Source organism: Gigantopelta aegis, chromosome 1 (genome assembly GCF_016097555.1).
Source record: "Gigantopelta aegis isolate Gae_Host chromosome 1, Gae_host_genome, whole genome shotgun sequence".
Taxonomy (NCBI): Eukaryota; Metazoa; Mollusca; class Gastropoda; order Neomphalida; family Peltospiridae; genus Gigantopelta; species Gigantopelta aegis.
In genome coordinates this window covers 24,148,563-24,172,099 of record NC_054699.1, presented here as the reverse complement: position 1 = coordinate 24,172,099, position 23,537 = coordinate 24,148,563, and the positions used below count along the sequence as shown (strand labels likewise).

At 37.4% G+C, this 23,537-nt stretch overlaps 1 protein-coding gene across 4 annotated transcripts in view; it reads left to right on the top strand.

Moving 5' to 3' along the window:
* The window catches only part of LOC121372528, a 35,385-nt gene extending 16,920 nt beyond the window's left edge, over positions 1-18,465 (top strand). Inside the window, exons 1-4 of one of the 4 annotated variants that reach the window (XM_041498923.1) lie at positions 3,248-3,615; positions 11,284-12,053; positions 17,372-17,505; positions 18,124-18,465. In XM_041498923.1, the coding sequence (XP_041354857.1) occupies positions 11,384-12,053; positions 17,372-17,505; positions 18,124-18,363 (1,044 nt within the window). In that variant the 5' untranslated portion in view covers positions 3,248-3,615; positions 11,284-11,383 and the 3' untranslated portion in view covers positions 18,364-18,465. Of the gene's footprint in view, positions 1-3,247; positions 3,616-3,933; positions 4,292-11,283; positions 12,054-17,371; positions 17,581-18,123 lie in introns of those variants that run through there. The other 3 variants (XM_041498917.1, XM_041498939.1, XM_041498931.1) reach the window with 3 other exon arrangements.
* Positions 18,466-23,537: the final 5,072 nt, after the last annotated feature.

Genomic DNA, 23,537 nt, shown 5'->3' with positions numbered 1-23,537 from the left:
GGTATATTAGCTATGGGGAATGGCTATGTGATAATAGTGAATTAATTGGGCAAACATTACAACCGGTAGTTCAGTATTACAGTAGGTTTTATGACCACCAAAGATCTCGAAGGACGACTGGGGTCAGAAGTGAAATTTGAAAGTTAACGTTTTTTTATCAGTAAATCGCAAATTCAAACAATAAAAATGACTAAAAACAAAACAATAACAACTGTATGATCAACAGAATGAAAAAGATTGACAGAAATAATGTTCCATAGTGATTAATGGACCTTCCTGGAAATTGTCAAAATCGAGAATGACACCTCAAGCACGTGTACGGGGAAACTGCGTGATGCATGTCCAAACTATTTAATGTGTTTCGGTGTGTTGATAAACAGACCTGGACGTTCTTTACTAGGATGTCTGTGGTCAAAACGTATGTTCGGTCTTATAGTTGATATTAACATTAATATTTCAGGTTCCCCTACCTTTTTAAAAAAAAAAAATATTTTTACTATTTTCATATTATTGGACATAATTGATAGTCTTTCTTCTTTGAACTGACTTGGATATATAGCTCAGCACACTGCTTTTGTCGTACTATAACATCTGCACGTAGTAGAGACTCGTGCAAGTGTAAATATACCTGTCATCTGTGGCGTAGAGGTTAGGTCATATGTATTGTAGGCGACACCACATGTTGATAATAGCAGATTGTGGCACGACAGCATTACCATTTCATCGCTGTTCGCGTACTAGTCATATCGTATCGTGTGGAGGCGCCTTTAGGATGCGTTGCATATTTTGCGGCTTCGCATGCTTTCAGTGTATTTATACTACTTGTGTTCCAGTCGCAATTAATAAGTTGCCTGCAATGTATTTTTATGTTAGACATATTAAAAGTAAACCTATGTTTTGTAGATATTTATAAGACCTATTTATTTGTTCATGTTTGCTATTACTATGTATGTATTTAGTGATGTATCATGTGTATCGTTATTTAAGCAGAGTGCAAACCATTGTTTTTTTTTACATTGATGCTATGGTTTGTTATCATACAGTAAATATATTATTACAGTTTTTCAATTAGGGAACATATATATTGTTTTTAAATTAAAATAATTAAATACTTTTGACTTAATACATTTAAAAATATTCAATGTGAATTCCATATGTTTTTGTGTCTGATAAAATTATCACTGTTTTGTGAACATTTTAGACCTATTTTGACTGTGTATTTCCCGAATTAATTGTATTATGAAAAACAAAATTGCGTTTCTTTTGTTAGTTGGTATATAATAGACGCATGCGATTGGTTTTTTCAATACATGTGACGTTTCGTAAGCTGTTCAGTTGTTAAAATATTGGCACCCTTAAGAAATTGTGTAAATTTATTGTTATTATCAACAAACAATTCTGCTCCTCCTAAAACTTCTATTGTGTATATATGTTTTATTCGTTTTTATTCAGATATTGTCATCTTGATGTTGTTTATGCTATGTTATTTATGTATTCCTCTGATGCCATCGAACGATGGCCACGAGTGTAATAAAGTTCTGTTTTGTAAACGCACGCATCGCACGCGTTGCTTGCACCCAGTGACAAAGCTCTCATTGGAAACCAATGGGATTAAAATTAGCTCTACTGGTAGTTAGTGACCGGTGGAGCTAATAGTAATTAGATTCATTGGAAATATTCTATTTTAAGTTTTGCGGCGCGACTTTGCGGTACAACTCTTGCATGTTTTGCGGTTTTCATAATTATACCTGGTGAGTTCCGTTCGCATTTAATAAACTCACTGCAATGCGTGTTTTTTTTTAAATTAAATATATTAAGCGGTTTTTTTTATTAAATATATTAAACGTACAGCTGTGTTTTGGACATTTTTATATTAAATATATTAAACGTATAGCTGTGTTTTGGACATTTTTATATTAAATATATTAAACGTATAGCTATGTTTTGGACATTTTTATATTAAATATATTAAACGTATAGCTGTGTTTTGGACATTTTCATATTAAATATATTAAACGTATAGCTATGTTTTGGACATTTTTATATTAAATATATTAAACGTATAGCTGTGTTTTGGACATTTTTATATTAAATATATTAAACGTATAGGTGTGTTTTGGATATATTTATATCGTCATGCCTACGAGTGTGTTTGTAAGTTTTTCCATTATTATTTCACTTATTAAAACTTCTTTTACTTCAATATTATGGCGTAAATTATTTGTTAGATTATAGTATTGAAAATATTATGTTCATTTGAAACATAAAATGGGTTAGATATGATACATGGATAAAACCTCCAATAACCAGATTGTTAATAAAAAAGAAAGAAATGTTTTATTTAACGACGCACTCAACACATTTTATTTACGGTTATATGGCGTCAGACATATGGTTAAGGACCACACAGATTTTGAGAGGAAATCCGCTGTCGCCACTTCTTGGGCTACTCTTTCCGATTAGCAGCAAGGGGTCTTTTATTTGCGCTTCCCACACTACATGCATAACTGAACATACACAACCAGCACACAGTAAATATGAGATTGCACCCAGGAAGCAATAATTTCAGATAGGCTGTCTGATTATATCAGAAAACATACGATCAAAAACAAGTAAAGTTTGTTTTATTTAACGACGCCACTAGAGCACATTGATTTTTTTTATCTTATCATCGGCTATTGGACGTCAAACATATGGTCATTCTGACACTGTTTTTTTTAGAGGAAACGCTGTCGCCACATAGGCTACTCTTTTACGACATCCAGCAAAGGATCTTTTATTTGCGCTAAACACAGGCAGGATAGCACAAACCATGGCCTTTGTTGAACCAGTTATGGATCACTGGTCGGTGCAAGTGGTTTACACCTACTCATTGAGCCTTGCGGATCACTCACTCAGGGTTTGGAGTCGGTATTTGGATTAAAAATCCCATGCCTTGACTGGGATCCGAACCCAGTAACTACCAGCCTGTAGACCGATGGCCTAACCACGACACCACCGAGGCCAGTACATACGATCATAGCAGACAAATTATTTACTTTCAGTATAGGCTGCATTGGAGACGTCCGTTTGGGTTTTGTCGATGGAGGACATGTTTCACTTCGGCTCCCGTTTTGGAAAGTTTTGAAAAATGTTTTTTTTAATTGATAAGGTGTTTGTTTTTGGATTTTTTTGAAAACCAGTAGAGATGAGTGTAAATGGCGATATGGAGAAGTAGGAAGTTAAGAAAGTGATCTATAAGAAGGAGTGCACGGTCGTCGTTAATGTAGGTGACAAAAGAAAGATGGAGGCTGGCGACTTGATTAAATTCCTTAGTGAACAGATTGGTGATGTGATTCATGCGTGTGTACCAAAGGGACTTGACAGGTATGAAGTGACTGTGGATGATGTTGTACAGGCGAGGATCATTTCGGATAATGATTGCTTGAAACTGAATGGCATGAAAATGAAGGCGAGATTATTACATTCGGACAGTGTTGTTGTTTCCGTTTAGCACTTCCCAGCATATATTTCGGATGAAGAGATAGAGGAAAGATTGACATCGATGAACACTGAGTTAATAACACCTATTTACAGGAGGTTCTACAAGGGTACACGCCTTGCGGATGGAACAAGGTACGTACGTGTTAAATTTCCACCTGATGTAAAGAGTTTACCATATTCGATCAAATTTAACACTGTCGAAGGTGTTGAGTTTTTTCGTGTTTTGCATGACAATCAAATAAAAGTGTGCTATAACTCTATGTCGGATAGTCACGTGATTGCCCGAATATCACTTGTCATTTCTGCAAAGAGAAAATACATATCATATCGCCAGAAATTGTAAGAAAACCTTTCTGTGTGAAAAATGTGGAAATAAAGAGGATGTGTGTGTATGCAGTGCGAATGAATACGACAGTGAGCATGTGGATGGCAGTGACAGCGACAGTACTGATGATGATAGAATGCAAGAACCAACCCAGGCAAGCCATGGACAAGTCAAAGTAAGCAAGGGTAACCAAGCTGAGTGGAGAAATTATCACAAAAATGCAACACCGAGTTCGAGAACTGACAACCAGCACGCAAACTGTAATGTGGAGGAATCAGTGAAGGGAGTGAAAGCAGCCGACATCCGTGACAAGGACGCGGACACCATGACAACTGAAACTAACAACTAACGTCGGTCACAGTTGATCAAACGCCCAGGGGGTGAATCGATTCGTCGAGTTGTGCTAACCAGAAATCAAAAGGAAATGTTTTATTTATCGACGCGCTCAAAGAAAACACAAGAGACAAGCTATCCGTGCAAAAGGTGTGGTAGAGAGTGAATGAAGGAAGGATGAGTGAAATAATGTGATTAAATTTATAAATGTTAACATGTGCTTATTTAAAGGGACATTCCTGAGTTTGCTGCAAATTTTAAGATGTTACCGACTAATAAAATGTTTCTATGATTAAACTTAGATATTAAATGTATTTTGTTGTTTAGAATTTTAGTGGCTGTATATTAAACGTATTTCTGATCGTTCTAATATTTGTACTAGGTTAAGTTTCATTTTATTTTCTAAAAAGATTTTTTCGTACGTACGAAATTATTTGAAGACAAATTCGAGTTTGAGCTTCTTGCAAATATTAAGAAGACCAGAAACGCATTGAATATACAAACACTGATATTGTAAACAAGAAAATATATTTAATATATAAGATTAATCGTAGAAATATTTTATTAGTCGGAAACATCTTACAATGCAGAAAACTCAGGACTGTCCCTGTAATGACTTTCTTTGTGTTACAATACACTCAGTTGTCTTTTTGTTTAGATTTCTTCTTTAAATATTAATAGATTGAATGGAATTGATTAATTAAAAATAGGTTTTGTAATTATTTAAACGAAAATACGCTTTAGTATTTCTTTTTCCTGCACAAAATTGTTTTTGAACGATTATTTTATTTAAAATATATAAATACTTATGGAAGGAAATGTCAGTTTAAAACAAGTGTGTGTGTGTGTGTGTGTGTGTGTGTGTGTGTGTGTGTGTGTGTGTGTATTTGATATAATAATATTAAATATTGTTTAATTATGTTTTAGGTTTAATGGCTGTCATGCTAAAGGACAATTTGATTTTAAGATGTGTAAAAATTATTTTTATGTTATGAATATTCTTATAGTTTGGAATTACATATGTGTGTATGAATGTATGTCAAGGGTATGTGTGTCAAGGGTGTGTTTATTTAAATATATATATATATCGTTATACATGTATGTGTGCTACATTAATATGTTGATGTTCTGAACAAAAAGATTTTTAAAAAAAGAAAAAAAGGCTGCATTGTACTCTAGCAGAATGCTCAATGTCAAAGTTCAAGGTGCCATGATTGGTTTAAAGTTTGTGTTTGTTTAACACCACTAGAGCATACTGATTTATTGATCATCGGCTATTGGATGTCAAACATTTGGTCATTTCGACGGTAGGTCTTAGAGAGGAAACCCGCTACATTTTTCTTAACAACACCACTAGAGCATACTGATTTATTAATCATCGGCTATTGGATGTGAAACATTTGGTAATTTCGACAGTAGGTCTTAGAGAGGAAACCCGCTACATTTTTCTTAACAACACCACTAGAGCGTCTGTTGGGTGTCAAACATTTGGTAATTTCGACGGTAGGTCTTAGTAGTAGCAAGGGATCTTTTATATGCACCACCCCACGGACAGGATATCACACACCATGGCATTTGATATGCCAGTGGTGGTGCACTGGCTGGAATGAGAAATATCCCAATGGGCCCACCGACGGGGATCGATCCCAGACCGACCGCGCATCAAGCGAGCGCTTTACCACTGAGATACCACCTGCCCCTTAATAGGATTTCAGCACGAAAGTAAGTTGAAATGAAATGAAATGAAAAACAAATATAACTTACCATGTATTGTCTCGTGGACGTAATCGCTCACCGTGAAATGTGCTTTGCACACAACACCTGTACTCGACAGGTCAGGTCATGTCAGGTCAGAGTATTTAACGTGCACATTCAGAACATGCTGTTGTAGCACACGCCTGTCCTGGGCACAGGTGCCGGCCTCGGCCGGCTCCTCCGTCCAAGACAGAAAAGGGTGGGTTGGGGTGGAGGGGGGACCGCCTGTACTGGCAGGTGAAAGGGAGCACCAGCAGTCCGACCGTGGCCGGTAACAGGCGGAGGGTGGTATGGTGCTATGGAATTTGGAAAGTCCTGTAGGATTAAGCCAAAGAGAATGGGTACGCATCTCTGTAAAGGAAATTAGGCGCAATTATGAGCGGACCGCTAAAAATAATGAAGGGAGCTACGTATAGTTTTAGTACTCATTTCAACTTTTTTTCGTGCTTATATCCAATTAAGGTTCAAGCACGCTGTCCTGGACACACACACCTCAGCTATCTGGGATGTCTGTCCAGGACAGTGGGTTAGTTGTTAGTTGGTTAGTGAGAGAGAAGAAGGTGTAGTGGCCTTACACCTACCCATTGAGCCCTTAAGAACTCGCTCTGGGTTGGAGCCGGTACCGGGCTGCGAACCCTGTACCTACCAGCCTGTAGTTCGATGGCTTAACCACTGCACCACCGAGTACTCGACTGCATCGATTGGTGTTGGGTTCTTTTATGTCGTTTAGTTGATCCGCTTGATCGCCTTTATCCAATTATCTCGACGTTCCAGGTTTGACCTCTCCTTAAGTGGCATCTGGGTACAGAGCAAAACGTACACGGCATTGATATTAATTCAACAATAACTTCCCATTGTTTGCAATGGCTTTTGCTGTAAACAATGCAATCGCTGGACCAGTGTAAAATGACCGCAGGTCCGTAGCTACGGACCTTGGTTCCCAGGAACCGTATTCCTATCAGACCTCCATTGATTAGGAACCATAGTCTTACGCGGACTTTCATACCTGGTATATTTTGAAGTTTTTTTTCCCTAGGCTATTTCTTATTCCAGCCATTGTCGGTAGTCCCGAGTCAGACCCCCGATCCTATCAGAGGCCGGATAGGCGTGTTCCAAACACTAGTGGTATATGGACACGTTAAACCAGTTACTAAGCTAAGCTAAGCAGGTCCGTAGCTACGGACCTCTGTTCCTAGGAACCGTATTCCTATCGGACCTCCATTTCTTAAGAATCATTGTCTTACTCGGACTTTAATACCTGGTATAGTTTTAAGGTTTTTTCCCTAGGACTTGTATTCCTATCAGACCTCCATTTCTTAAGAATCATAGTCTTACTCGGACTTTAATAATACCTGGTATAGTTTTATGGTTTTTTCCCTAGGACTTGTATTCCTACCGGACTTCAATTCCTTCGAGGAGCGGGACGTAGCCCAGTTATAAAGTGCTCGCTTGATGAACGGTCGGTTTGGGATCGATCCTCGTCGGTAGGCCCGTTGGGCTATTTCTTATTCCAGCCATTGCATCACGTCTGGTATATCAAAGGTCGTGGTATGTACTATCCTGTCTGTGGGATGGTACATATAAACGAACCCTCGCTGCTAATAGAAAAGAGTAGCCCATGAAGTGGCAACAGAGGGTTTCCTCTTTCAATATCTGTGTGGTCCTTAAACATATATACAAATATTTTTCACGTATAAGTGCTTGACTTCCCCACTTGAACATATCGAGTATGGTCAGTGATTTTTTACGCTTAGGTTACTTCTGGTCCTTCTTGACGCGGTTGAGGTCCGGCATCAGGATCATGTCAATCTAATTAAAATTATCTCCACTGGTTAATTACTATTACTTGTGGATCTAACAGCACCCCGTTGGAGCCTATGTCCAGTTGACCTTTCATTCGACCAATCAAAACCTTACTTGCAAATCCATGCCATTGATTTTAAAAGAATCCGAAAACATTCGGAATTATCCCAAGGGTATACGAAATGATTCGGGTGAATTACGAAGTATGCCGGAAACTAATTTCAATATAAAATGTTATACAAAAGACGAAAAAACCCACCCCAACCCATCATGGTATAGCCATAAAATATGTTTATACTAGTATACAATCCAGAGTTTATTACTGCACTTGTCCCCTGTGTTTTAATGTTGATATAGACCAACAAGTTCGCGTAATGCGAGTGCGAGTGCGAGTGCGGATAATGTTTACATGCTCATATACCACTAGAGTTTCGAGCATGTCCGTCCCGAGGCCGGTCTCTGGATAGCCAGGGGCCTAATGCATAGATAGTCTCGCCCGATATTTATAGAATGTGTATGCTCCCGAATAACGCTATAAAAGGCGAACTGTAATTGGTCGATATTTAAATTGTTATTTATAGATGAAATGTCACATGGACATGCAATGTTGTTAGATTGATTTGATTTGATTTGATTTCAACTTATTTTCGTGCTTATATCCAATTGGTTCAAGCACGCTGTCCTGGGCACACACCTCAGCTATCTGGGATGCCTGTCCAGGACAGTGGGTTAGTTGTTACTTTGTTAGTGGTTAGTGAGAGAGCAGAGGGTGTAGTGGCCTTATACCTACCCACTGAGCCCTTAAGATCTCGCTCTGGGTTGGAGCCGGTACCGGGCTGCGAACCCTGTACCTACCAGCCTGTAGTCCAGTAGCTTAACCACTGCGCCACCGAGGCCGGTTGTTGTTTGATCTACTGGTAGACCAGTAGAGCTAATTTTAATCAGATTGGGATCATGTCTGCTTATCCATCCATTGTTGCGTTGGTTGACCAGTGGTTTTCTGAGTGTATGGCAACGATCTGTCTTCCCATCGTAAATCAGTTGCACTGGAGCATGTCCCCACTCATTGTTGAGGCAACAACAGCCGTTATCATACGTTTCGAACTTAATCCTGCAGTTTTCACACGCTTTGATGCCTTCTGTCCCATGGTCCACTCACCACAATGATTGAAACCTTTGTGGTGTATAAGCATGTAAAACTCTTCCAAGTTCACCACACGGCACAAACTTCAAACAAGTCTGGTCGAAGTTTACTATGAGTTCGTCTGGGATATCGTACTGATCTACGTTGGTGGAAATTCTGTCTACAAATTCGCGTTTGATAGATTCAAAATTCTGTTGTAAAGTTCTAGCGCTTGTTGTTGCAAGAGGGAAGCTGCCCAGCTCTTCGTTAAAGACACTGATCCGCCATATTCTACCAGCAATCCTGGGTTGCTAGCTTCAATAAGTCTTCTGGAACCTGTTATTGTTATAGAGGTATCTACAACTCCTACAGCCTCTCTGATAGCCTTCAGGTAATTTTGAATTGTTTTCTCGACATCACCCAGTAGCAGAGGTCGCCCTTTGTTTTCTTTTGGTAAAGTTTTCTCCACTAATGTACTGTTTTTCTCTTTAGATAAAATATCCCGCCTAACTTTCACCATACAACACGTATGTGTGTTCTGATAACTCTTTGATTCACTGACTGGCTTATCAAGTTCTTGTTAGAACTGCATCTTTGGTGGGGAAGGATATGCTCATATTTCGCGAACACCTGATATCATCACTGTTTTACAGTCTTTCACAACTGTGTATATATTCCATTGAGGTCTATTCTGTGCAACTGTAGGTTATCTAAGCTAGTCGTAGGTTTGGCGGTGCAGGATGGATACATCTCCTAGGGAAGGGGCGGTCCTGCTGAGGACGAGCACCTGATGGTGGATCGGGAAGATGGGGGGGGGGGGTGTAGCTCAGTAGTACAGCGTTCGCCCAATACGCGATCTTAAAGATCCATACAATACATATATATGTATATTTGAATTTAACTAGTTGCGACTCGCGATATATATATATATATATATAATATATATGAATATAACTAGTTGCGAGTATATATATATATATATATATATATATATATATATATATATATATATATATATATATATATATATATATATATGTGTGTGTGTGTATATGTATGTATATGTATGTATATATGTGTGTGTGTGTATATGTATGTATGTATGTATGTATGTATATATATGTGTGTGTATATATATGTACACACACATGTATATATATATATATGTGTATATATATGTGTGTGTATGTGTGTGTGTGTGTGTGTGTGTGTGTGTGTGTGTGTGTGTGTGTGTATTCGCATAATAAATTTCGCATTTGACGTTCTGTCGAAGTTTATCATGATGGTCTACTTTCATCTAGATGTTTGCTAGGTGAAACTGTTACAAAAAGCCCATTCCCAGTCTGGAGCTCCTCGCGGTAAGACGTGTTTGTTTCGCTTGTGCACACTGCACGTGCTTTCGCGGCTGACTTGGGGATCCTTCACTTTGTTGTTTTTTATGAGCGAAGTGAAGTTTTCTACTGGGATGTATGGAACTGATTGAATTCTGGAACGCTTCTCGTTTCGATAGTCTGCACCACCAGCTTGGTTTCTTTTTTAGCGAGATTCCTCGCCTCCACGTCATTTCTCCGTCTGACTATGTTGACTTGTATTTTCGTGACTCGTATGACGGCCATTCTGCAGAACGCCACGGTTGTTCGCGTTTAGTCTCTACATGTCCGAGCCTGTTCTAACAGCTCTGGAAGATTGGCCGCCCCACTCTAAGAAGAAATCGGAAGCGGGGTCGACCCCTACTACTCTTTTTCTAGACTTTACTTTGTTTTATTGTGATACCATCTCGTATCCTCCGGAGTCGGGCCCGTCCGCACCACTATACCAACCCATGACGACTGGACTATACTCTAGTCTGATTCTCTCTCTCGTTTAGACGGATCCGGCTTCTCAAGATCTGTATTTCAGCACAGCACTACACCTTCAACGTCTATTGACTGTCAATCTAGGGGTTTTCTTGACGGGATGCAACCCATCTCGTCCCTACAAGCTGTGCACCTTAACAGGCGAATCCCTCTCTACGTCTAAAAACATCCCAGATATGCCCTATAGGGTTCAGGCCATGGTAGAGTTTCAGTTGCATGCCGCAGCAGACTGTGGAGTACTGCTATAACATGGATGGATTGAAGGATGCTTGGATGGATGGATGGATGAATGGATGGATCGATGGATGGAAGGGTGGATGACTGTACCTGAAGATGCATGGGCATACATCTAAAACGTGTATTTTCTTTTTGTTTTCATAGTGTATATTTGTGAGTGTAATGGAAGTTATATTTTAATACATAAATCTTCTCACAAATTCACAACCACATCTCCACACGATTACCTAACACATTTTAAACTTGTTCTTGCCATATATCTAATGCCTTTATTTGTAATATATCTCTCACTTCTCCACTGTGGTTGTGATGGATACACGGGTAAACAGGGGTTCTGTAAATAATATCATCACCATTTTTATCTTCAGACGTTCATCGGTGGAAAATATCGATACTACAGTGCCGAAGTACCTTTATACCAATATTCTGTTCACTGGCGAAAGCCCTGAAATAATATTATAGCAGCCGATGGCCATGAACAGGTTTCTCGTGGTATGTGTGCCCCTGCTTGTGATGCTGTGGATGGTCTTCATCACGGTGAAAGTCGTACATCCTCCGATTGACGATGCAAAATTGTCTCAGATAGTGACCAGGTATTCTGCGTCCATTGACAGACTTTTCAACAGCCGTCAAACTCTTGTAGGGAAGCAGTCCAGGATTTCCATAGCTGTGGACCCTAAAGTAAACGACAAATCGACGATTGCTATCTATCGGGATGAGGTTTCGTGGAATCCCGACACCAAGGTATGTTCGTCCAAGGAAACGTTCAGAAAGGCGACTCTAAAGAGCGCTTCAGGAAATATTCCCATTAACGTTAATGAAAGCCCTGATGGGATTTCTGACACTGTCTCTGAGGACGGCTTTTTCGAGAGGGATTTAGAAAAGCCGCTGTACAAGTGTTTAGACGAGGACAAGGATCTGGTATTCTTAGACATTGGTGCAAATGTTGGCGTCTTCAGCCTTTCGGTTGCCAAGAAAGGTCACAAGGTCGTAGCGGTTGAAGTGTTGCCAGGCAACGCGGCTCGTCTGTGTCGAAGTATCAATGAGAGCGGATTTGGGGACAGAGTTACATTGATACATAACGGACTGTCTGACAAAAGGACTTTGATGGAAATCGTTCATAAAGAAGGCGTTGAAGGTAATCGTATCCGCCCGCACCCACTTGACCATTACATTATATTATAATGTTCACCGATCAGTTGGTAGAGCGCTGGACTCCCATACTAAGACCCCTAGTTCGAATCCCCTCGAGGGAGTTGATTTATCTGTTGCATGAATGGTTTAGTATCGTGTTGTCAGGACACCAAACATTGCATTTTTGGGGGGTCTATATTTGTTGGGGTTGTTTTTATCTTTTGAACTGTGTGATAAAGACACCCTTGAGCATTGTTAAATATTTAAAATGGCGTTGAAATGGCTGATCCTAGTATTTGTGAATATTAAAGTCATTTCTGATATTTTAAATTACAAGTACTTACATTTTATTTAGAATATTAATTTTCATACCCCAGTAGTGGATTTGGTCATTCAGGTTTCTGCAATACTCCAAAATGCATTTTTCTTAATTCTAAAAAAAAACCCCGCACGCTCTTTCGAGAAGTAAAGGTTATTGAGACAAGCTCTAATTAGTTTAGACGATATTTTCCTGTTTAAACATGACATACTCTTCTCTCTGTCATAAGCTTATCCAAACTGACACTAGCGTTTGCGCCTTCAAGTTAAAACAAGTGCACTTATCTTGAAAGGCATTATCTTCCCAATATTTCAATTTTAATTATTATTATTATTATTATGTATTTATTTATTTTATCCCACTGCCCCTTTTCTTTCTCTCCTTTGAATGCCGTTTCATTTCTTCCCGATCTGGCAACTCCTCCTATATTTCAACTGCTTTCGGTTTCGCTTTCCACCTCCACATCCCAGTCCTTGTCTCTCCAACCGCAAAATGTGCTTGTCTCTTGTTGCTATCTGTGCCACACACCTGCCATTCTCCATCAGCTTTTAGTTGTAGGCTTAGCCTCACCACTTCGGGGAGTGTTCAGTAGTTTACCACTGGCATTGTTAAGAGGCATTTGTAGCCACCTACTATACATCTTCCCAATATTTATTATCAACATGTTTATCTAATTTCCATCGCCATTTTTCTGTAGTAGGTTTTTCGTCTAACTTATCAATAAATAACTGAATGGTTTCGATGCTTTTCATATCCTTTCAGTAACTTTGCATTTGGATTTGATATTTCTTCTAATTTAATATTAATAATATGTCTAATTTTCATTTCCCAATCCATTTGCTACTCCTTGTGTTAAGCCATAACACTCCTAAGTAATTTCAATTTAGCTGGTACGTTTTGCAAAAGTTATCATATGTACTAAAATTTCAATAATGGCCCAATAGGTCATTAATAAAATATCTCTTTTACACCACGTTGTGTTAAAATGGCCATTTGTTTTAATGCAACTAAACCGTATAGAAGGTACTATACCACTGGACAATTGATGTACTAAATCTTAACGACAAAACAGTTATCCATAATCAAAACCGTACCTCAACACAAAGCAGAGTCAAATGGGTAGTTTGCAAGAGAGTGGTTGATTTCATGAATACCTGTCTAGTGTCTCATCTATTTGAATGCAACAGAAATGTCTTTTCTTCCCATTCCTTGTTTAATTTTATATTATATTTTACTGAAGACAAGAAGAATGAAAACACAAAGGCAGACCAGTTTCAACAGCCCTTCTTAGACACCTATTTGCCATCGTGTCTCCTTGGTGTACGCCACGAGGGGTACAACACTTCTAAAATAACATTTTCATTCGATAATTAGTAAATTGCTGTAATAAAGTCGCCTCCATCGGTGATATGATGTCATCACGATTAGCACAAATTACTTTTACGTCACGCATTAACCATCTATTATGAAAACGTTACGCTCAGGTGTAGAGGTTTTAATGGCTTGTAAACAAATGACCCATTCACAGCAACACATTATTACCGAGAGACCTTGAACATTTTTGCACATACTTCTAAATTTCCATACCATTAATAACCGGGTTTATACACTAAATTATCCCATTGGTTTATGATACGGATATCATGAGTAAGTTTGTTTGAAACATATTTTATTGCATATAATATATAAAATGATTGGGCACAAGTTATTCAACTTAGAGGCCCTCTCCTAATTACAAATATTATGACATTATAGGCGACTACTATTACTACAACTATTTGAAAAAAAAGTAAATAAACAAAACATCAAGCCAGACAAATTAACAGTGCTGATAAAGTGAAACCGGAAAAAGGACTACAATAAATATTCAGAACAAAGTTAATACATAGAATATTAAGCAAAATAGATTTGTAGTGTGAATAAAGTGCTAAAAACAGAAAAGAAAAGGAAACTAAAGTAGTTTATCTTTCTAATCAGACGGCGCGGCTTTGACGTGCGATAGTCGATAAATTCCGCATATTCTGATATAGTTTTATCGAGACATAATTTATTTATCTAATCATTTATTAAACCATATTTTATTTATTGAATCTTTCTGTTTGTTTAATGTATTTTTGAACATAATGAAATATTTGCTTGTTTGTGTCGTCACTTAATGTGGTTCTACCGTTTGGTACTAACTGGAGGTTTATTGGTACAAATGTACTTAAGGAGTCTAATAGATGTTGTCTTTGCTGGGTATAAAGTTTACACCGAAAGAAGTAATGGAATCTGCTCTCATAATGATACCCACATTTGCAGGATGGATCTGTAACTAGTCCACAGCGATATAAATCAGTATTTAAGGTACTACAAGCGTGCCTTAATCTTGCATGTAAGATAATATTTCCATTCGATTTTCACATAAGCGGAACGAAGGCACCTTGTAACCTTCAGGTGCAACTGCTTTTCTAAAGGTTGAAATTTGCTCACAGTTACTCATTTCTAATGGCAAGTTGTTCCACTGATCAGTAGTCGAATGAAAAAGGATAATTTTAATATATTAGTTCTGACAAACTGAATAGATGTATCGTTTTGGTTTCTTATTCAATATTTCTTAATCTATATTGAACACGTTGTTCTACCCTAGGTGGAATGTACTTTGTTAAAAAATCAGGAGCCATACATTTAAGTATTTTACACATAGTACATAATGTTCTTTGCCTTTCGATGTTCAGAAAGGGTAACTAAACCAGAATAGAGCATTTCGTGATACAAACAAAGGTAGACCTGTTATTATTCTTGCAGTTTTAAGTTGAACTTTTTCTAGATGTTCCTCGTCTAAATTAGAGGATCCGTCCCAAACTGCAGATGCATATTCAAGTACTGGACGTATAAACGTTGTATATAGTTGCATCAATATTTGTCGATCTAGAGAATACTTGTATTTCTTCAACACAGAAACCATAGATGAAGCCGATTTACACATGTTTTGACAATGATTTTTCCATTTCCCATTGTTTGTAAACGTTAAACCTAGATATTTCTCTTTTTGCGTTAAATCAATAGGCGTGTTACTAAAATATAAATTAATTGGAAGAGGATCATTGGTATTTTTTTAGAATACAACTACTCTGGTTTTGTCAGGATTAAACGTGACAAGCCACTGAGATGACCAGTTATGGAGTTTCTGTTAATTTTCGTAAAGATTAGATTCTATAATGGTTAAGTCATTTGATGAAGATGTTAAACTAGTATCATCGGCAAAGAGTCTAGTTAAACAATTATGCACTTCGGCAAAGTCGTTAACGTAAACTGAATTTACAAAATAGATTGTTCGATGTAAAAAGGTTATAAAGAAGCTTGAAAAACAATCCTTTCAAATATTTTTATGATACAGCTAATCAGTGATATTGGTCTGTAATTTGAAGGATGGCTTCTGTCTCCACTGCGAAGGGAAAGTAGATGAATGGATTGATTTATTGAATAATAAGTGGAGTGGATATCCTATAGAGTTTACGATGCATTTTAATAGTTTGTGGCTAAATTTGTCAGGACCACATGCTTTATTCGGTGGTAACGATTTAATTATGTAGACTATTTCTTGAATGATTCTAATTGATTCATACATCATAAATAAAAAAAATGGAAGTATTTTAATAGCTTCATTAACCGAGGAAATTGATGTGAAATATTCGTTTAATACTTTCGCTTTATCAACATCAGTAAATGATAGAGATTGATTGTCTTTGGGGTTGATCAGTGAGTAAGTTCTAGGATAAATTACTGTTGGAAATCAGTTGGATTTCCATCGTCGATCACCAGCAGGACAACACATTTTTCTAGAGGGGCAAGTAAGTTTTGACCAAATTAAATAAAACTGCCCGAATCTGGAAATTTGTTTTTTTAAATCATATTACTACCAAACGACTATATGGGGTTGCAAACAAATTAGTACACAGTTCTACAGGAATTACAACTAATGCTGAATGTCGAATAATGGAAATACAAGATAAAAAGGTCTCAGGTTAGCACATTTTCCCCGAATATCTGTATGTGTTTTTACCCGAATTTGAAAGGTTTGCTCAGGCACTAAGGGGGTGGGGGTGGGGGCAGTTGCCCCTATGCCCCCCCCCCCCCCCCAACACACACACCTTTCTCGTACGCTTATGCAAATGATCAACTTTACACATTGGGTTACATTTATATAAATATAAGGGCCATATAGACCCCACATATGGCTAATTTGACCTTTAATAGCTGTTTTCTTCATGTTCATATGAAAATTAAAAACACACACCCAGTTCCATCATAAAAATTTGGAGGAAAAATTACGACTAACATTTTCTCACACAAGAGATTATGGCTTTCAATAACCGGTCATCACAACAACAGGGTCAAACTGATCAATTTTTCTAATTTAGTCGACCATTGGAATACCAATACACAAAATAAATATTCTTCAGATCCTGTTTGACCAGATGTTGGTGTTATTGTTTGTTTTTGTTTATTTTTGTTTTTGTTTGTGTGTTTTTGTTTCGTTTATTGTAGTTTTTTCTTTCTGTTTCTTCCTCTTCTTTTTTTTTTATTTTTTTTTTTTTTTTTTTTTTTATTTTTTGTTTAGGGAATGGGGCATACTAAATTATCACGTCGGTTTTTAATTGCTTAGTGTTCTTGTTATCTTGGAGGAAAGGAACTACAAGGAATATTATGATGAACGACAGATACGTTGGTTTTCTCATTGTCAGGCGGTGGTGTGGGATCGACCCCCTTCGATGGGCCCATTGGGATATATCTCGTTCCAGCCAGTGCGCCACGACTGGTATATCATAGGTCGTGGTATGTACTGTCCTGTCTGTGGGATGGTGCATATAAAAGATCCCTCGCTGCTAACCGATTCCTCGCTGTTTCCACTTTCAATATCTGTGTGGTCCTTAACAATATCTCGGACACCATATAACCGTAAATAAAATGTGTTGAGTGCACTGTTAAATAAAACATTTCTTTCTTTCTTTCTTTGTTAGGCGGTGTGTACATCCAGGAATCTCTGAACCCCGAGAAGAACACGTTCTTCTCCATCTACTTGGATGATCTGCTGGAGGTGCTGAATCTTAAACGCGTCGTCATGAAGATCGACGTAGAGAGACACGAGGCCAAGGCATGTAGACAAATATCATATTCCACTTACAAGTATCCATGGTCATGAACATCAACGTAAAGACACGTGGCCAAGGTATGTAGACAAATATCATATTCCACTTACAAGCATCCATGTCCATGAAGGTCAGCGTAGAGACACGAGGCCAAGGTATGTAGACAAATACCATATTCCACTTACAAGCATCCATGGTCATGAAGGTTAACGTAGAATCACAAGGTCAAGGTATGTAGACAAATATCATATTCCACTTACAAGCGTCCATGGTCATGAAGGTTAACGTAGAATCACAAGGTCAAGGTATGTAGACAAATATCATATTCCACTTACAAGCGTCCATGGTCACGAAATTAAATTATTTTTACTAATTCAAAACCCTATTAATTTAAATAAAAACAGTCAGACAAAATAGTATACATACTTAATTTGACGTGCCATTTCAATGTTATATTCACGTTTAACATTAATGGTAATTAACTTGGTGTGTATTTATGTATATCCATTGTAATGTATTTATGAGTGGAACACGCTGTGAAATGATGGGCAATCCATATAAACATATTCATATTAGGATTCCTATTCGCAGAACTAACTCCATTTATGTCTTATTACTTCCAGATTCTGGAAAAGGCTGACGAATTCTTCAGGAAAGTAGACGTCACGTGCGTTATGATGGAATGGGAACGTCACCCCAGGAACCCGGATGCATATCAAATGATGGTCTTCATGGCCAGACATCATATGTTGGCATTTGACCCCCAGGACACGAGCAAGTCGCTGGATGCTTACACCTTCGCCAAATGGCCTCGAAACGTCCTGTGGCGAAAGGTTCGTGATTATGGACCATGGACGGACTAAACTCCTAACAATAAAGGGATAGACCCAAGTTTCTAACCACTAAGGTATATTTTTCGCCCAATCTAATTAAAATTAGCTCCACTATTACATGTGGATCTAATACCAGCCAGTTGGAGCTCATGTCCACCAATCAAAACCTTACTTGCAGAATCCTGCCAGTGATTTAAAACTAACAATACTGCGTAGTCCCCAATGTCCAGGTAACATTTCGTCTGTAAATAATAATTTAAATATTGACCAATCACACTTCGCCTTTTATAACGTTATTTGGGAGCATACAAATTCTAAAAATATCGGGCGAGTCTATTTTAGTGGCCGCAGTACAGCGAACCATACCAATACGTACGGGGTGGGTTATCAGTCTTCAATTTTACATTAAAAATTATTTATTTATTTATAAAAAAACAAACAACTAAATCAGTCTTCAGTTTTACATTACAAATTATGTATTTTATAAAATAAAACATGTTTTAAGGCATTCGTAATTCACACGAAACATGTCGTATACCCTCAGGATAATTCGGAATTTTTTCAAATTATTTTTAAATCACTGGCAGGATTCTGCAAGTAAGGTTTTGATTGGTGGGCATGAGCTCCAACTGGCTGGTGTTAGATCCACATGTAATAGTGGAGCTAATTTTAATTAGATTGATTTTTCGCCTAGACCCTAGTTTGAACTCGTAAAAATGGACATTAAGTTTTGTTAATTTGTAAACCTGTAACAAATTTGGATACAATAATGTCAAACAAGAGTCTCTGACGTTGTAATACCCTTACATATAGACTAAAATGTGACTACATAACCGTTACTTCTCAGACGCACATCCATTTTCAAAAATATTAAACATGAATTTTGTGGTATTAGAAGTATTAGGATGACCAGAAACACTTGGGTTGTACGCAAATGGATAATCTAAACAATAAAATATAAGTATATATATATATATATATGACATTGTGTGTGTGTGTGTGTATATAAAATTATATTAATATAGACTATATAGATTTTATTTTAAATATTATTTTAATGTCAGTCTCTTGTAATTCCGCATGGAGTGGCTTGTGTACTTTTATTCCTGTATTTTTGTATTTTAATGTTTTTAAATCTGTGTACACATGGTGAGACTTAAATAAAAATATATGTCTGACCCATCGTAAATTAGTTGCACTGGAGCATGTCCCCACTCATTGTTGAAGCCGTTATCATACGTTTCACACTTAATTCGGCAATTTTCACACGCTTTGATTCCTTCTGTTCCATGGTCCACTCACCACAATGCTTGAAACCTTTGTGGTATATAAGCATGTAAAACTCCTCCAAGTTCTGTTTCCTGTCATGGACGGAGGAGCAATCCAAGGCCGGCTCTTGTGCCCACGACAGGCGTGCGCTACAACAGCTTGTTCTGAATGTGCACGTAAAACCCTATGACCTGACTTGACCTCCAAGTTCTCCACACGACACAAACTTCAAACAAGTCTGGGCCCCGTTCCACGAAGCGATCTTAGTACTAAGATCACCTTAGTGCATAGAGTAGCTATGCACTTAAGGTGATCTTAGAGCTAAGATCGTTTTGTGGAACGAGGCCCTGGTCGACGTTTACTATCAGTTCGTCTGGGATATAGTACTGAACTACGTTGGTAGAAATTCTATCTAAAAATTCGCTTTTGATAGATTCAAAGTGCTGTGGTAAAGTTCAGTCGCTTGTTGTTGCTTTGCGTTTTGAAAATCCCATCAGATGCAAGAAAGAAGCTGCTCATCTCTTCCTTAAAGAGACTGATCCGTCATTTACTACCCGCAATCCTGGGTTGCTAGCTTCAATAAGTCTTCTGCAACCTGCGATTTTTATAGAGGTGTCTGCAACTCCTACAGCCTCACGGATAGCCTTCAGGTAATTTTGAATTGTTTTATCGACATCACCCAGTAGCAGACGTGTTTTCTTTTGGTAAAGTTTTCTTCGCTAATGCAATGTGTTTCTCTTTAGATAAAATATTCCGTCTAACTTTCACCATACGACGCGTATGTCTGTCTCTGGTACTTCTTACCGTTGATTCGCAACTGGTTTATCAAGTTTTTGTTAGAATTTATGACTGTACCTATGCTCATATTTCGCGAACACCTGATATCACCGCTGTTTTACAGTGATTCACAGCTGTGTATATATTCCATCACACGTCCAAGCTAACTTGCGATGAGGACAGACGTCTCGCCATGTACTATTGAGTCTTTTTTCTCATTCATTCGGAAAATAAACCATTATTTTACATGAACAGACAAAGATGGCTGAACAGGTTACGTTTTTAGTTGACCATTTTGTCATAATGAACTACACTATTATGTTGTATTTGTTTCATGTGTTACAAATTAACAAGATAGCATTTATAATGAAGGTTCTATTAACGAAATATTAATTTAATTTATTAACCCTGCAGGCTCTCATAACGGGGAAAATAAAAATCACAATTTCTCACTGAGAAATTATCAATAATCATGCATTGGTTTAACGTACACTACTATTGGACTACAAACCAATCACCTTGTCGGTACAAAATATGACGTCATCACGATTTGGCAAATTACACAAAATGACGTCACGTAGTTTAAAGCGTTTGCGTCTTTCTGGTTTTAGTGTTAAACTTGTAATAAAATGGTAGTTTAGTGCAATTTATTATAGTTGTTTTTTTTACAGAATATAGAGAACTTTGGGTTTTGAAAATTATATGTGAACCGTGGATAAAATACAAAGTTAAAGCAATACCCAGAACAATAATGTAGTTTACGTCGTTTCTACATACATGGACGTGTAGCCTATGTAGGCTATATCGAAAATAAAGGCTTTTTAAAAATCCCAAATAGCTGGGGTAATGAATAGAATAATAAACTCGGTACCAGCTATTATCAAATTTATGTCCCTCGTGAAATACTTTTTACTTGTCACTCGCTAAAACTCGTGACAAGTGAAAATTATTTCACGAGGGACATAAATTTGATAACTGGTAACTCGTTTATTATCCTCTATGTCTCTAATGACCTCACGTGACCATTTTGTTAATATGACGTCATATAGTGTGTGTATATGTATGCATGTATGTATGTGTGTATGTATGTATCCATGCATACATACATACATGGATGGATGGATGGATGGATGGATGGATGGATGGATGACTGCCTGAAGATGCATGGGCATATATCTAAAACGTGTATCTTCTTTGTGTTCTCTTAGTGTATATTTGTGAGTGTATTGGAAGTTATATTTTAATACATAAATCTTCTCACAAGTTCACAACCACATTTATACAGGATTTCCTACCACATTTTAAAACTGCAGTCTCTGAAATATTTTTATTATTTAAGCATATAGAATAGATGTTTCAGTTCAGTTTGGTACATAAAAGGTCCACCACATCGCTATAGTTTCGCCATGCTCGCTTATCTGCATTATCTAGGTCAACCACAAACTCAATGGCCAGCTTTGATTTTCTTCTTTTAGCGGGACGCCAGTAGAACTGGGACTTTACTTGATTTGTGCAGGTGCTGAGCTGATTTTGAACAAATTTAACTGTCTTGATTAAGGGGTCGTCTCATATCTCCAAAACATATTTATATCCAGGAGTCGGAGGGGGATTTACCTTAACATTTTGACAGTAGCCAGCGGTTGGCATACGCGTTACATGTAAGGGGGTGTTAAATAATTATGTAACGCTCTAGGGGTAGAGGAAGAGGGTGTTGTGTTCGATTTACGTAACATTTATCAAGACTATATGTTCTTTCTATTCATTACTTAGACCTAAAAAGGTGTTTTATGTATTTTTTTTTTTTTAGCTTGGGCAGGTAAGGGTTTCGACGCCCAATACCCGCCCCCTGCACATGCACCCGTTTCCTTTTAAATCAATATGCTCTAACATTGATGTTGTTAAAATAAACAAAACAAAACTAACTTTACCCTTTCCAAACGATAGAATATTTATTTGAATTTGTTGATTTTAACACACGTAAAATTAAGAAATGAAAACGTTCATTGTCTACGTTAGTATATTTTATTTAAAAAATATAAATATGATCAATGTGTTACTAGTATATAAACTAAACTTTGAAAGTTCTACTAACACTTTATAAAATATTAATTCTGAAATAGGAAGGTACGATTGTTGATAATACGTTGTCAAGATCAACCCGGTTTTAACGAAAGACTCTAGTACCGTATTCTTAACCGAAAGTTCTTCGTACAGCGCAAGATTTCTCATTTCATTTTTTGAGATGAACCCTACAATTTCAAATCCACAAGCGCACGTGTTAACTGAAACTGACAAAAGGCTGCCGTTTGTGCTTTGCCGAGTAATGGCGGTACAGGCGACGAATCGAGCGTATACATTTGACGATCTCCGTTCACAGCGAACACAAACGAGTGTTTTAAAAGAGCATTTGTGCTTGTATTTCATAACTGTACATGATGTTATAATATGGTAACCAGAGCATGTAACTTTAAACTTGTTCTTACCATTTATCTACATCCAGTTTACAATTAATTGTCAAACAAAAATATTACAAGTTTAAAGGGGCATTCCTGAGTTTGCTGCAATTTTTAAGGTGTCATCGACTAACAGAGTTTTTAACGGTTGTAATTACATATCAAATATATTTTTCTGCATAACATATTAGTTAGTGGCTGTATATTAAACGTGTTTCTGATCGTTTTAATATTTGTACTAGGTTAATTTCATTTTATTTCCTAAAAAACTTTTTATTAGTCGGAAACATCTTACAATGGAGCAAAGTCAGGAATGTCCCTTTAATGCTTTTATGTGTAATATATCTCACTTCTCCACTGCTGTTGTTATGGATACACATGTAAACAGGGATTCCATAAATAATACCATCAGCATTTTTATCTTTAGAAGTTCATCGGTGTCAAATATTGATACTACCGTGCTGAAGTGCCTTTATACCAACATTCTGTTCACTGATGCAAGCCCTGAAATAATAGCAGAACAGGTTTCTAGTGGTATGTTAAAAAAGAAGAAGTTTGTTTTATTTAACGACGCCACCAGAGCACATTGATTTTTCATCTTATCATCGGCCATTGGACGTCAAACATGGTCATTCTGACACTGTTTTTTTTTTTAGACAAAACCCGCTGTTGCCACATAGGGTCTTCTTTTACGACAGGCAGCAA